This window comes from Coffea eugenioides, unplaced genomic scaffold, assembly GCF_003713205.1.
Source record: "Coffea eugenioides isolate CCC68of unplaced genomic scaffold, Ceug_1.0 ScVebR1_1712;HRSCAF=2612, whole genome shotgun sequence".
NCBI lineage: Eukaryota > Viridiplantae > Streptophyta > Magnoliopsida > Gentianales > Rubiaceae > Coffea > Coffea eugenioides.
In genome coordinates this window covers 42,683-57,193 of record NW_020862134.1, presented here as the reverse complement: position 1 = coordinate 57,193, position 14,511 = coordinate 42,683, and the positions used below count along the sequence as shown (strand labels likewise).

The following is a 14,511-nucleotide window of genomic DNA, read 5'->3' as shown; positions in this document are numbered from 1 at the left end:
AGGCTGTGGAGGGCATGGTGGGCGAAAACCCACGTGGTGGAGGTACTGCACTAAATTCTGGGCCATTCCGGCCATTTGACGCTCCATCCGCTCCATACAAGTGTCCATGTGCTGCATCTGGAACCGAAGGGCTGCAAACTGGTTATCGGTGGAGAAAGACGGTGGAGGTGCCAAAGAGGACGGTCCAGGGGCATCCGTTGAAGGATCACCAGTCTCCAAGGCGGTGGATTTGGAAACTTTGCGCTTCGGAGCAACATAGATTGGCCCCAGAGGGGCGAACTGAAAAACGCCATTTACCTGCTGTACAAGACCCATTTTTTCCAAGGAAACTAAATCTAGGGGCTCCATGGTACATGCCCGATGCAAATTATGATTATTCAAGTCCAAAATCCCAAGATTTATGGGTAATTGAGTGATATAAGAGCCCAAAATTAATGGCTTATTTTTCTTACTCAAGACAGTTCGGAGGTGCAAGGCGAACCAGCAACCCAAATTGACCTTAATCTGAGCGACCATGCAACAAATGAAAAAGAATTCGAATTTTGTCAGAGTACCCGAACTGTCCTTTCTACCCGAAAAGTTATAAGCCATAAATCTATGCAAATAACGGTAGGCGGGGCTCTTAAGAAAAGATGCCTTAGACTAGCTCGGATCATAGTTTTGTCGGTCAACCGACATTTCTTTCCAATAACCAGTGTTGTGAGAGAAATATGGCTCCGTGTATTCGCACGGACTGTGCATATACTCCTCACTCTGGGAGTAGGGAATGTCAATGAAACCAAGTGCCAAATTAAAATCAGTGATAGATTGTGTGAATTCCCTACCCATCAACCGAAAACGCACAACTCCAGGAGTGGTAACGGAAAATTCATCGGGGACATTAAATTCAAAAATAGCATAGAATTCCCATGTTAATTCAGTAAAAGTAGGCAGAATGATAGCAGCATATCGGGTCCAACCTATGGCAGCTAATTGCTTAGCAACCTCATCCTTAAGATTCAGTATATCAAGTGTAGGGCCGTGAATGTATTTACAAGGAATTATCTTCCTTGTGCAGGCCGAGGCGTACCGCTCCTTGTCGACAGATCGATTGAAGGTCAAATGAGCGCCAAAATGGGGTGGAAAGGAGATATGAACCTCCCTACTCCGTTCAAGGCCGGTCCGGGGCCCTCCCGGACTAGTCGCTGGGGCAGGTCCCCCCAAGGGGACCGTAGGCTGTGGGGTGGAGGTGGAAGGTTTGTTCTTGCCTTTATTCTTTGATTTGGTCATTTGATAGCAGATAACAGGACAGAGGCAAGGGAATGATGTTCACAAGAGGTCAACAAATAGCCAACAACAAAGTAAATGATTCCCAGGCACAGCTCCCAATCACAGACAAGTGCAGCAACGGACAATAAACTCATTTCAAAAACTAATTAAACCTGTAAACAGCAAAATATTCCCCAAATACTACCAATTCAACCCAAAAATCAATTAATTAGACAAACACAACAAAATTCCCCCAAAAACTAATTAAACCGGCAACCAGAGTAACTTTCCCCAAATATTACTGGTTGAACACAAAATTTAACAAATAGTCAACAATCAACCACAGATATATCACAACACCCAAACAAGCACAAAATTCTGTTCTCAGCTAATTAAAAACTAATAATCTGGCCTCAGCTAATTAAAAACTAATAATCTGGCATCAGCTACTTAGTGACAGAAAAATAAAGAAAGAAATCACCGGAGGGGAGAACAACAACAACAGCGGGTACGGTGGTAGAGGAAGGCGACGCGCATGGACCTCACGCGCGTAGGCTGAGGTACAGGAGGCTGCGTTGTTGCTACCGGGCTCGCTTGGGCGCGAGCTGATGGATAGGAGAGCGCGAGGAGACACGCGCACGCACAGTGCGCCTGGATGGCAGGGGCTGGAATGCGCGGAGGGCGTCTGGAGCGCACGGGCTCGCTCGGGTTTGCTGCGCGCTGAAGCTCGCTGGGCCTGGCGCGAGCTCGACTGAAGGAGAGAGGCTTGCGTGCTGTTGGGTCGCTTGGCTGCGCGCGACGGAAGCTCGTTGTTGTTGCGGCTGGGCCTGGACGCGATAGGCTCAGCTGCTGAAGGTGCGCACCTGTGCCGTGTGCTTTATGCGCACTGGTCTGGGGCGCGCGAGGGGAGAACGCGGCTGGGCGCAAGCTGCTAGCTCGCGGCGGTCGTGCGGAGCTGGAGGATGTCGCGCGAGCTGGAGGGGGGGCGGCGGACAACAAGGAGTGGGCGGGCAACGAGAAGAGAAGGAATGAGAAGAAAAGGAGTGGGCGGCGTGGACAGCGGACAAGGGAAAAGACAAGGGAAAAGAGAAAGAAAGAAAAGAAGGAAGATGAAGAAAGAAAAAGAAAAGAAAGAAGAAGAAGAAAAAGATTAGGGCTTCGAGTCTTTGAATTTTTTTTTGCAAGGGCAATTTCATCTTTTCACCCTTTTTTTTCAAGGAACCCCCGTCTTAGGCGTGGGCACGCCTAACTGCCCCCTAGTCTTCTGACCAATCTTCGAAAATTAAGTTTCTTAGGCGTGGGCACGACTAACTACTGTAGAGTTTTCTGACCGCAGACTGAAATTTTCTTCCCTTAAGCGTGACCACCTAGCGTGGGCACGCTTAACTGCTCTAGAGTCTTCTGACCGTCGCCTTTCAACTCTTTTTCTTAGACGTCACCACTTAGCGCGGGCACGTCTATCTGTCAATTTCCTGCCACAGAACAACAAACTACGAAATAATACCAAAACTTAACAAAAACTTCAAAAATATACGAAAATTAAAACAAATAGCCTTGGGTGGCCTCCAAAGTAGCGCCTTTCTTTAACGTCTTTGGCTAGACATGGCCGAAACCCTCAAACGAGATAAATTGGATTCTTGAAGTGTACAACTTCTACTTCTTCAACAGAGAATCCTTCATAATAAGGTTTTAGACGATGGCCATTCACCACGAACTTTTTCTCCGTCTTTAAACTTTGGATCTCCACTACACCATAATGAAACACATTAGAAACGACAAATGGACCAATCCAACGAGAACACAACTTACCAGGGAAAAGTTTAAGTCTCGAGTGATACAAAAGGACTTTTTGCCCCACTACAAATGATTTTCTTGAGATTTGCTGATCATGGAAGATTTTGCTTTTCTCCTTGTAAATCGTGGCATTCTCGTATGCTTCATTTCTAATCTCTTCCAATTCTTGTAGCTGTAATTTCCACTGAACTCCCGCCTCTTCAAGATCCATGTTACACTGTTTCACTGCTCAGAACGTCTTGTGTTCGAACTCCACGGGAAAATGACAAGCCTTACCGAAGACAAGTCTGTACGGGAATATTCCAATCGGCTTTTTATACGCGGTGCGGTACGCCCATAGCGCATCTTCTAACTTTACGTTCCAATCCTTCCTATCGGGCCGCACCATCTTCTCCAAGATTGATTTAATCTCCCTGTTTGTCACTTCGACTTGACCATTTGTCTGCAGGTGACACGGTGCGGACACCTTGTGGAGTACGCCGTATTTTCGGAATAAGGTAGTGATAGTTTTATTACAAAAGTGTATCCCCCTATCACTTACCACAGCTCTTGGCATTCTAAAGCGAACAAAAATACTAGATTTTAAAAACTCTACAACCACTCTAGAATCGTTAGTATAGGTGGCTTTGGTTTCCACCCATTTAGAGATATAGTCAACCGCAAGTAAGATATATAAGAAACCAAAAGATGATAGAAAAGGACCCATAAAATCTATTCCCCAAACATAAAAAATTTTAACAAACAACATGGGGGTTTGAAGCATTTGGTCCTTACGAAAAATATTTCGCACCCTTTGACACCTATCACAGGATTTGCAAAATAAGTGCGAATCTTTAAAAAGAGTGGGCCAGTAAAAGCCACTCTCCAACACTTTGCGAGCTGTTCGCTTGGGCCCAAAATGCCCTCCACAAGCAAACGAATGACAAAAATTTAAAATGGAGTGAAATTCACCTGCACTTACACACCTTCTTAGCACTTGATCCGAACATTGTCTCTAAAGGTAGGGGTCATCCCAAATGTAGTATTTGACATCACTCTTTAACTTGTCTTTCCTAGTTTTCGGCCAACCTGCAGGCAATTGATTAGTCACTAAGAAATTTACTATATCGGCATATCAGGGTGCAGACGAATTAACGGCAAGTAGTTGTTCCTCTGGAAATGTCTCTCTCAATGGTTGCTCCTCCTTATGTGCGGGCAAGCGGCTCAAGTAATCAGCCACCCAGTTCTCTGCCCCACTCTTATCTTTAATCTCCAAGTTAAACTCTGAAGTAGCAGGATCCATCTGATGAGCCTAGGTTTTGCATCCTTCTTTGTCATCAAGTACCTTAAGGCTGCATGATCAGAGAAAACTGTTACTTTTGCGCCTAACAAATAAGATCTAAATTTTTTTAATGCAAAAACCACAGCTAGTAATTCTTTCTCTGTCGTAGAGTAGTTGAGCTGAGCTCCATTCAATGCTTTCGATGCATAGTAGATTGCATGTGCCGCCCTGCCAATTCTTTGCCCCAACACCGCTCCCACTGTGTAGTCACTCTCTTCACACATAATTTCGAATGGGAGGCTCCAGTCTGGAGGTTGGATAACGGGCGGCGATGTCAATGACTCCTTCAATCTGTCAAATGCCACCTTGCACTCCTCGGTGAAGTCAAACGCTACATCCTTTTGCAATAGTTTGAACAGGGGCGCTCCAATTTTGAGAAATCTTTGATGAATCTCCTGTAGAACCCTGCATGACCCAAAAAGGAACGCACTTCCCGTACACTTATGGGGTAAGGTAAAGCAGAAATAATATCGACTTTTACCTTATCTACCTCTACACCCCTAACCGACACTACATGCCCTAAAACAATACCATGCTCCACCATGAAATGACATTTTTTCCAATTAAGAACTAAATTTGTCTCTATGCATCTTTTCAAAATCAAAGCTAAGTTATCAAATCATTCATCAAAACTATCTCTATATACACTAAAATCATCCATAAACACCTCAATAATCTTTTCTACATATTCGGAAAAGATACTCACCATGCACCTTTAAAAAGTCGTTGGAGCATTGCAGAGGCCGAAAGGCATCCTCCGGTATGCAAACGTACCAAAGGGGCAGGTGAATGTAGTTTTCTCCTGGTCTTCCGGTGCTATTGCGATATGGAAATAACCTGAAAAACCATCAAGAAAACAGTAATAGACACGACCAGCTAACCTCTCTATCATTTGATCAATAAAAGGGAGAGGGAAGTGATCCTTTTTTTTCACTGCATTTAATTGCCGGTAATCGATGCACTAGTGCCATCCTATAGGTTTCCTCACCGAGACTATCTCGCCCTCCTGGTTCTCTTCTACCGCCACTCCCGTCTTTTTCGGGACCACCTGAACTGGGCTAACCCACGGACTGTCCGAGATGGCGAAGATGATTCCCACTTCCAGCAGTTTAAGTATCTCCTTCTTTACCACTTCGATCATTAGTGGGTTCAATATCCGTTGCGCCTGTCTTACCGGTTTTGCATCATCCTCAAACTGGATCCGATGCATGCATAAGGAGGGTTTAATTCCCTTAATGTCTGCTATGCTCCACCCAATCGCCTCCTTATGATCTCGAAGAAGACGAATAAGATTGTCTTCTTGCCTTGGTGACAGGTGAGTAGATATGATGACTGGTAGCGTCTCATTGTCCCCGAGAAATGCATACTTCAAGTGCTTTGGGAGAGACTTGAGCTCCAACTCAGGTGCCTGCACAACAGAAGGCAACAATTTCGCCTGAGTTTCTGGTACAAAGAGAGAAGTAAGCTCATACCTTGGAGAAATTGATGGGAACGAATGCAGTGCTTCAACTGCACGGTATAACTCATCACTTATTTCTACATCAAGAGTTGCTCCCAACTCAAGATGTTTGGCCAATGCCACTGCCAGTGCATCGCCCCCATCCAATTCAAATGTGTCCTGTACAAGGGGCTCAATAATACTCAAAGTAAAATTAGAGTTAGCCTCATCCGGGTATTTCATCGCATCAAAGATATTGAAATTTACAATTTCACCATCAAACTCCATCGACAAAGTACCCTCATTCACATCTATTTTTGTCCTAGCAGTGCTTAAAAATGGTCTACCTAGCAAAATAGGTGACGGATTTAATGACCTCTCATCCCCCATATCTAGGACATAAAAATTTGCAGGAAAGACTAACTCATTGACCTGTACCAAAACATCTTCAACTAACCCCTCTGGGTAAGCGTTGGTACGGTCTGCTAGTTGGATTATAATGCCCGTGCCTTTTAATGGCCCAAGATTAAGAGAAGCATAAATTGTCTTAGGCATAACATTAATTGACGCCCCCAAATCCAACATCGCTTTCCTAATTGGGGTACCTCCTATTTTGCAGGGAATGGTGAACATACCTGGGTCTCCACATTTTGGTGGGAGTTTCCTTTGGAGTATAGCTGACACATTTTCTCCCACCGCCACTCTTTCATCATCCCTTAACTTTCTTTTGTGGGTGCACTAATCTTTCAAAAATTTGGCATACTTAGGTATCTGCTTGATCGCGTCCAATAAGGGAATATTAATCTCCACTTTTCGGAACACATCTAAAAGCTCTTTTTCTTTCTCTACTTTCTTTGTCTTTTCCAACCTAAAAGGAAAAGGAGGTAAGTTAGATTTAATAGTGGGTGGAGAAGTGCAGGTTACCTTAGGATCCTCGTGAATACGTCATTCCTCTTTAATTTCCTTCTCTATCTCCTCCTCACTTTTGCTTTTTGAATTTTTCACTTTAGGTCCTTCCAGTTCCTTGCCACTCCTCAGTGTCATGGCACTTACATTCCTGAGATTTGCCTTGGGTTGCGATGGCAACTTCCCATAGACGTGGGACTCCAAGCGGTTGATGACAGTTGCCAGTTGGCTTATTCGAGCATCTTGGTCCTTCATGCCCGCTTTGGTGTCCTGCTGGAATTGGGTAGTGCTCACGGTTAAGACTCTAGTCTCCTGCTGGAGTTGAGTGGTATTCGTGGTCAAGGATCTGATCTCCTGCTGAAGCGGAGTAGTAGTCGTGGCCAAAGTTTTGATAATATCCTCCAGAGAGCTTCCTGAATTGGAGGCCGTAGGTTGAGGTTTTGTTTGCCATGACTGCTGAAATCCTGGTGGACGGTTTGGGAATAGATTTTGTTGCTTGTTCCCGTAACTGAGATTAGGATGATCTCTCAAACCCGGATTGTACGTATTGGAATACGGGTCATACTGCCTGCGGGGCGCGGGCACGCCCCCTGCCATATTTACCTGTTCCGCCCCATTCTCTTGCAAAAGGGGGCATGTATCCGTACAGTGGTCCATACTCGTGCAGATTTCACATACTTTCGCTCGCTGCGTATTTCCTATGGCTAATTGCCTAACAGCTGACGTCAACTCCGACAGTTGCTGCTGAATGGATGATGTTTTTACCTCGTTGACTCTGCGGGTGGGGTTGCTCTCACGGGAGCCAAATTGTTGAGAATTTTCTGTCATGGCTTCAATTAGGTCCCATGCTTCCTTCGGTGTCTTGTTCGCCAGTGCTCCTCCACTTGCAGCGTCAATGATACTCTTGTCAGTTGACTGGAGCCCTTCATAGAAGTACTGGATCAACAGTTGTTCACTAATTTGATGCTGTGGGCATCTAGTGCACAACTTATTGAACCTTTCCCAATAGTCATACAAGGACTCTTCGGGACATTGCTTGATGCTGCATATTTCCTTCCTCAAACTTGCAGCTCGGGATGTGGGGAAGTATTTTTCTAGAAATTTCTTTTTCAATTGTACCCATGTGGTGATCCTACCTGCAGGTAGGTAGTACAACCAATCTTTTGCTGCATTCTTGAGCAAGAAGGGGAAGGCTCTAAGTCTAATTTGCTTCTCGGTGACCCCAGGAGGTTTCATGTTAGAGCAAACCACTTCAAATTCCTTGACGTGTTTGTGGGGTTCTTTACCGGAGAGGCCATGGAACGAGGGTAGAAAGTGAATCAACCCCGATTTCAGCTCGAAGAAGGTGTTCTCACCCAGAGTTGGGAATGTAATGCACAAGGGCTGGTGAGTCAACTCCGGGGTAGCCAGCTCCCTTAAAGTGTGACGACCCCACTTCTCCCAAGGGCGAACCCAAGGGTATCGGCGGGCCGCCTGCCTAACTCGCGCCAGGACTCAAAACTTAAAGAAATAAAACTAGATAAATCGAAAGAGCACTATATACAATATATACAATCCCAAAAGTTATATTTACATCTTCAAAAGTCTCGAGTCCAACCACTCTAATACACTATAACCCCAACCAGCAGAAGATAGACCCTAAGAAGGGTCCTTATACAAACCACCAAAACAAAAATAAACATCCTAACTGTTCAACTATTACAAGCCAATCTAACTATACTAGTATACGAGCCAAAAGTCCCCGCGTCGGCCCCTGCTAAGGAAAACAAAAGAAAAGGGGTAAGCTATATGCTTAGTAAGTAAACAGAGGCGAAAGCATAAATTTCACGTAACAACAGTCACACAATAGGAGTAAAGCAAAAGCAGAAAAGTAACATCACATAATAAGGATACAGGTGGTTCCAAAGCCAATTCATATGCCATGCGTGATCTCCTGCCGACACTCCGTCGACCACACTCAATGGTCCGTAGAACTTCACTTGTACACCCACCGACACCTTATCACCCTCACTGGCCAGTCACCTCACAAACTTGCTCGAGCGAACGAAATTGAACTTGCGGCGCAAGCTCGGTTCACAAACTTGGTCACCTTCTCGGTGAACCGGATTCACAAAATTGGTTCATAACATGAACCTACAAACTTGGTGACCTCAGACTAAGTTGGACTGACTTCGACCAAGCCCTAACCGGCTCGAATAGTCCATACAGGTCTTAGATCGGGCCCACGAACTCACAAACTTTGCAAACTTCACAAACTTTACTCGAAAGTCGCCCCGAGCCACAAGCTCAAGGGTTTTGGTTCCAAAAGGTTCATATACATATGCCAAGTACAATTATACATTCAAATTAGGGTTTAGGTCGAGTGCGATAAAGTACACCCTCGCCTAAGTACCCTTTTCACACATCTCAAACACATAGCAAAGAAAACACACTAAACTGGCCTGAATACTTACCCAAAATCTGAAATAGCAAAAACACGAAGTCGGATCGAAATGAACAGCTAGTAGTGGGCCCCACCAGTTCCGCCCAGCTCACCACCGTCTGACATAGAAGATTGTGTCACATAATATCGCAAACGGCTACTATCGTGCCTAAAACAAGCAAAACGGCAAAAACGACACGCGCGCACGTAAATATGACGGACGGAAACGGAAACGGCCGTTAGCGGAACCGGCAGATTTGACACTCGTTTCTAGTTTACTCATAAGTTGAGCTACGAATATCGGATTAAGGCGTATGAGACGCCATATCGAAGCTTAAAGGATGAACAACAACTGTTATGAAGACATCCAGAACTGAAACTGGAGGCTTCAGTCCCAAATGAACCAAACACAATCACTTACGAAATCTGGCCAATGCACAAATGGTCAGTTTTGAGTGCAAAATGTTTTCTATGCTACACATGGTCAAAAGAGCTGAAAATTGGCAGTTAGATGGTTCATTCCAAATGGAACAACTTTCATGAAGGTCGGCAATCCAAATTCAGAACGGAAATTGGTCATCAGGACCAAAACAGATCTGACCAGAAAATGGTCATTTTCACGGGCAGGCCTTGTTTGCACGGCTATATCTCAGGTTTTATAAATCTGATTCATGAAATTCCAAGGGCGTTAGAAAGCTCTGATATAGGGCTATAAGTTTGGTGTTTTGGTCGCAAGCCCAAACAGCTTGTAACCTAGTCAAATGTGAAGCCAAAGTTCCAGTCGTAAACTGTCCGGATATAAGAACAGTCCTGACATGAATTCTTATTTCGATCATAACTAGAGCTACGGGACTCGGATTTTGACGCACTTTATAGCGTTTCGAAGCTGTGACCAAGATCTACATTTCTTATGATAGAGTCAACCCAGATCGTACTCTATCAAAATCGAAAAAGTCACGGTCAGAAACTTTCCAAAAACGTAACAGAATTTGACGGTCAAAACAGGTCTGAGTATTTCGTTTATAACTCAGGATATACTAATCCGTTTAACCTGACATTTTACAGGAATATCCAAGACTTAAGGGGCTACAACAATGTAGAAGGCCACTCAGTCCAAATCCTAGCACAACTAGGTCAAATATGCAAAATACGAAACCAGAATTACCAAAACAGGTTTGCAAATCACATAATGCTGTAATGAGTCCAACTCAGTCTATACAAGTCCAAATGCATTGATTCCAATGGAATATGGTAGCTAAAACATTCCTCTATATTTCATCAGAAGACACCAACATCCAAATCCAAAGTAATTCCAGTCAAAATAGCCAAATACAAACGCAGTTCTGCCATCCTGATCAACCCAGAACAGCCACAGTAAAATCGACATATCTCACTCTACACTAATCCAAATGACCTGAAATTTTACAGGCACCTCAAACACATCAATACCTACAACTTTCATGTTTTAAGCAAAATCCAATTCGGCCTCTAACCCTATGATCCAAAACCGGACAGAATAAGGGGTGATAAAACCCTAACTTTCCACAATTCAATCCAAACCCAAAATTGGTTGCAATTATCACTAATTCACACCTACTAGAGTCATTCCCCCTCATTATCAACCATCGTAGATGACCACAACATCACATTCATATTAAACCAGAAAATTCCTCAAAAAATATAAAAACTTCACCAAATCACTTCAAATCAAGAAATAAATCACAAATATCATCACTTTAGCCACTACTAAGCATAACTTAAGCATTATTAGGTGTAGGAGTATGTTCAATCATCACTTACCTAGTATACAAGAGAAGAGAAGTTGTAGACCACCTTAGCTTTTCCAAAAATTTCACCAAACTCACCACTCACACCAAATGGACAGGTTGTATGGAGTAGAAATTAGTTTAGGCAATTGGTTTGGATGATTTGAGCTAGTTGAAAGCTTGAAGTTTGAAGAAGTTTTCTTCCTTCTTGGCAAGAGAGAGGGCCGGCTATGTAGGAGGTAAGAAATGGTAATTTTTGTACAATTTTTAAGATATTTAACCATTTTGGTCAAAAGTCAAAAACATGAATAGTAAATCATAAAGTATAACCAATAAGAGAGTGACACTTGTCACCTCTTAAATGCATTCATATCCCTTTCTTTTCCTCTCACATCAATCAAATTTCACTCTCTACTTATCTTTTAACACCCGATAAATTTCACACAGTATCCGGAATTTAACCTAATTGGCCGAATTTTTCCGAACTTTCCGCACTAGCGGGTCCCACGTCCGATATACGTTCTTATTTTCTCAAAATCTAACCAATACTAGAAAAATCATCTAAAAACTATATTTACTCATAAAATTATCTGGGAAATTTTTCTAATAAAGAAAATGTAGAAAAGGCGGGCGATAAATAATCTTCCACTTAAACTTTCTAATATTGTAACACTAGAGGTTTGCTAATCATTCAAACTTACTAAACCTTTGTAATTAAAACAAATCCTATATGTACTTACGTCAAGGCACACACTAGAATACCAAATATAAATTATAACTTGAACCTTATAATAATAATACGTAAACTAGGATTTTCAAACTTAACCGAATTAGGGTTTCCTTCCTAGCCATAAAACCCTATTTTCCATACCGAATATCAAATAACCCTAATATCGACTTCCGATCGGACTGGGGCCTCACAATCTCCCCCACTTAGGACAATTTCGTCCTCGAAATTAATTCGTTGATCAAAGCGTACCTTCAAAACCTGCCGAAGGGTCAATCGCCTCCTGTTGACCCATTGCATACACTCTTGCTGGCCCTTTAGGTCGATTGTCCCCTGCATTTGACGGCTTAGTTGTGGTCCCTTCAGTCGGTGGCTTAAATCCTTCCTTTTTCATCTTAGGGCACCGGGCAATCAGGTGTTCGGTGCTACCACATTTGAAGCATTTGCGTACCGAACTATTCTTCCAGCAATTTTCATCGGTGTGATTGCCCCCACAGAAACCACAGGTTGACTTGGCGGCTGTACTTGCCCCTCCACGCTGGACACTCCTCGGCCCCTCTTGCACTACCTGACCCCGCACAAAGTTATTCGGGGTCCCTGCAGGTCGTGGACCATCCGTACCTTTATTTATCTTGGCAGGTGGCTCGTTTCGCGAGCTTTGTCCGACCATGGAATCATTTGAGCTAGGTTGCCTTCTTTTCCGATCGTGGAAGGCTTTAACCTGTCCTCTGGCAGTCTCAATCCGCTGTGCTTTTTCTAGCGCTTGGCTAAACGTGTTCAACTGAGCAGCTGCTAGCGATTCCTGGATTTCCACATTTAAACCTTGAACGAATCGACGGATTCGTTTCTGCTCCGTTAACACCAGCTCTGGGGCAAAGCGAGAAAGTTTAGTGAACTGAGTTTCGTACTCCGCCACGCTAGATGCACCTTGACGCAGGTGAATAAAATCATCTTCCCGTTTCTCTTGCACGATGGGCGGCAAATACTTCTCATTAAATTCTCGGGTAAAATTGATCCAGGTCCAAGGGGTTTGTTCCCGCTCCCACTTAGCTCTGATCACATTCCACCAGGCTCGAGCGGCCCCCTCAAACTGGAAAACAGCAAAAGATATCTGCCGCTCTTCCGAATACCTAAGCGCGGCAAATATATCGAGCATTCGGTCCATCCAGGTTTCTGCTAAATCAGGATTAGGTCCTCCTATGAACTTAGGAGGTGCAAACTTTTGGAACAGTTCTAAGGCACGGTCCTCGCCCTCATGATTATGTCCCGGATTATGTCCAGGATTCCCAGTACTGCTTCCTTGACCTTGGGGATTTGCCATGCGTTCTAACAGATCGGCCATCCGCTGGATGGCTGTAGCTATTTGATCCGGCCCGTTTCCATTATTTCCTTCAGAGCCTTGTCCTAGCCCTCTAGCTCCACTTGGAACACCGGAGTCCATCTAGTGTACAAGTCTATAATTCGGAACAGTACGTATACTTATTATCCAGACTATGAGCAAAAGAAGAGACACAAAACTTACGCACAAAAGGCACACAAAAGATAAGTTCAAAATTCTATTCAAATATATACACGTATTTACAAAGTCACACCAAAAGATTTACACATTACCGACCTCCAGTCGGTACAAAACCCAATATACACGAGCACTCCGGCTCCAAAAATCTAGTTAGTCGGCCAAATAACAAAAGGAATTAGCCGAATTAGTTCTAACAAAAGTCATACACTAGCTAAACAAAAGTACAAAAGCGACCCTAATCGCATCCCCTAGGGCCCAGGTTCCCAACGGAACCTAACGTGTCCACCTCGTCCATCCTCTCTGGACCGGTGGCTTGTGGCGGTGCCTCTGCGGCTAGATCTAGAAGGAGCTCGCAGTCGACCGACATACTCCGAGCCCTATCCCTCAGCTGCCTCTTCATAGCGAAGAGGTGCTGGTGTGTGTCCTGAAACTGACGGTGCAAAGCATCCGTCCTCTCCCTCTCCTCTCGGAGACCCCGCTCCAAATCCCTAATACGCATCGCCTGCCCAAGGCCAACCTCTCTAGCCTCGTCTAGCTGTCTAAGCAGGCGGCGTCGCTCGTCGTCCACAGCCAAGACGACCTCGTCAAGGTAACAGTATGTGTACCAACATCCACAAGGTCGGTGCGCCACCTGACCAAAAGGGGAGTATAAAGTGTAAGGCTCTCCAGGTCTCTGCCGATAGCGGATCGCCCGCTTACGCAGCACTCGATCCTCTACGCCTCTCGAACTCGGAAATCTCGGTCCCACGCCACTGGGTCCCGCACCACTCGAACCGCCCGGATACATACCTACAAAACATTAAGTCGTCAGTCAACCAGCATTTCAGCTTAAAGATATCATTCAACTTAAAATGATCAAATATGCCTAGTGCCTATCGCGTATATCCCACTTGCCCAAGTCCTCTAACCTAGGCGCTCTGATACCAACTGTGACGACCCCACTTCTCCCAAGGGCGAACCCAAGGGTATCGGCGGGCCGCCTGCCTAGCTCGCGCCAGGACTCAAAACTTAAAGCAATAAAACTAGATAAATCGAAAGAGCACTATATACAATATATACAATCCCAAAAGTTATATTTACATCTTCAAAAGTCTCGAGTCCAACCACTCTAATACACTATAACCCCAACCAGCAGAAGATAGACCCTAAGAAGGGTCCTTATACAAACCACCAAAACAAAAATAAACATCCTAACTGTTCAACTATTACAAGCCAATCTAACTATACTAGTATACGAGCCAAAAGTCCCCGCGTCGGCCCCTGCTAAGGAAAACAAAAGAAAAGGGGTAAGCTATATGCTTAGTAAGTAAACAGAGGCGAAAGCATAAATTTCACGTAACAACAGTCACACAATAGGAGTAAAGCAAAAG

At 44.3% G+C, this 14,511-nt stretch overlaps 3 protein-coding genes across 3 annotated transcripts; all 3 read right to left on the bottom strand.

Annotated features, from left to right (window-relative positions):
• Positions 1–2,863: 2,863 nt before the first annotated feature.
• On the bottom strand, positions 2,864–3,253 carry LOC113755769. Its single transcript, XM_027299678.1, has 2 exons — positions 3,058–3,253; positions 2,864–2,994 (listed from the first exon to the last, which is right to left on the bottom strand). The coding sequence occupies exons 1-2, from the start codon at positions 3,251–3,253 to the stop codon at positions 2,864–2,866; spliced, it is 327 nt and encodes a 108-aa protein (XP_027155479.1).
• Positions 3,254–4,156: 903 nt separating this feature from the next.
• On the bottom strand, positions 4,157–6,386 carry LOC113755768. Its single transcript, XM_027299677.1, has 4 exons — positions 5,332–6,386; positions 5,138–5,200; positions 4,444–4,768; positions 4,157–4,333 (listed from the first exon to the last, which is right to left on the bottom strand). Exons 1-4 carry the CDS (start codon positions 6,384–6,386, stop codon positions 4,157–4,159), a joined length of 1,620 nt encoding a protein of 539 aa, XP_027155478.1.
• A 360-nt stretch (positions 6,387–6,746) lies between these two features.
• Positions 6,747–7,943, bottom strand: LOC113755767. Its single transcript, XM_027299676.1, has one exon. The coding sequence runs from the start codon at positions 7,941–7,943 to the stop codon at positions 6,747–6,749; it is 1,197 nt and encodes a 398-aa protein (XP_027155477.1).
• Positions 7,944–14,511: the final 6,568 nt, after the last annotated feature.

Coding starts and splice junctions, on each gene's coding strand:
- LOC113755769 (XM_027299678.1), bottom strand. CDS start 3,253: ATGGATCTTGAAGAGGCGGGAGTTCAGTGGAAATTACAGCTACAAGAA. Junction 2,995..3,057: donor GAGACTTAAACTTTTCCCTG/GTAAGTTGTGTT, acceptor ATTATGGTGTAG/TGGAGATCCAAAGTTTAAAG.
- LOC113755768 (XM_027299677.1), bottom strand. CDS start 6,386: ATGTTGGATTTGGGGGCGTCAATTAATGTTATGCCTAAGACAATTTAT. Junction 5,201..5,331: donor GTGAGGAAACCTATAGGATG/GCACTAGTGCAT, acceptor ATGGTTTTTCAG/GTTATTTCCATATCGCAATA. Junction 4,334..4,443: donor AGAAAGAATTACTAGCTGTG/GTTTTTGCATTA, acceptor TGCAAAACCTAG/GCTCATCAGATGGATCCTGC.
- LOC113755767 (XM_027299676.1), bottom strand. CDS start 7,943: ATGAAACCTCCTGGGGTCACCGAGAAGCAAATTAGACTTAGAGCCTTC.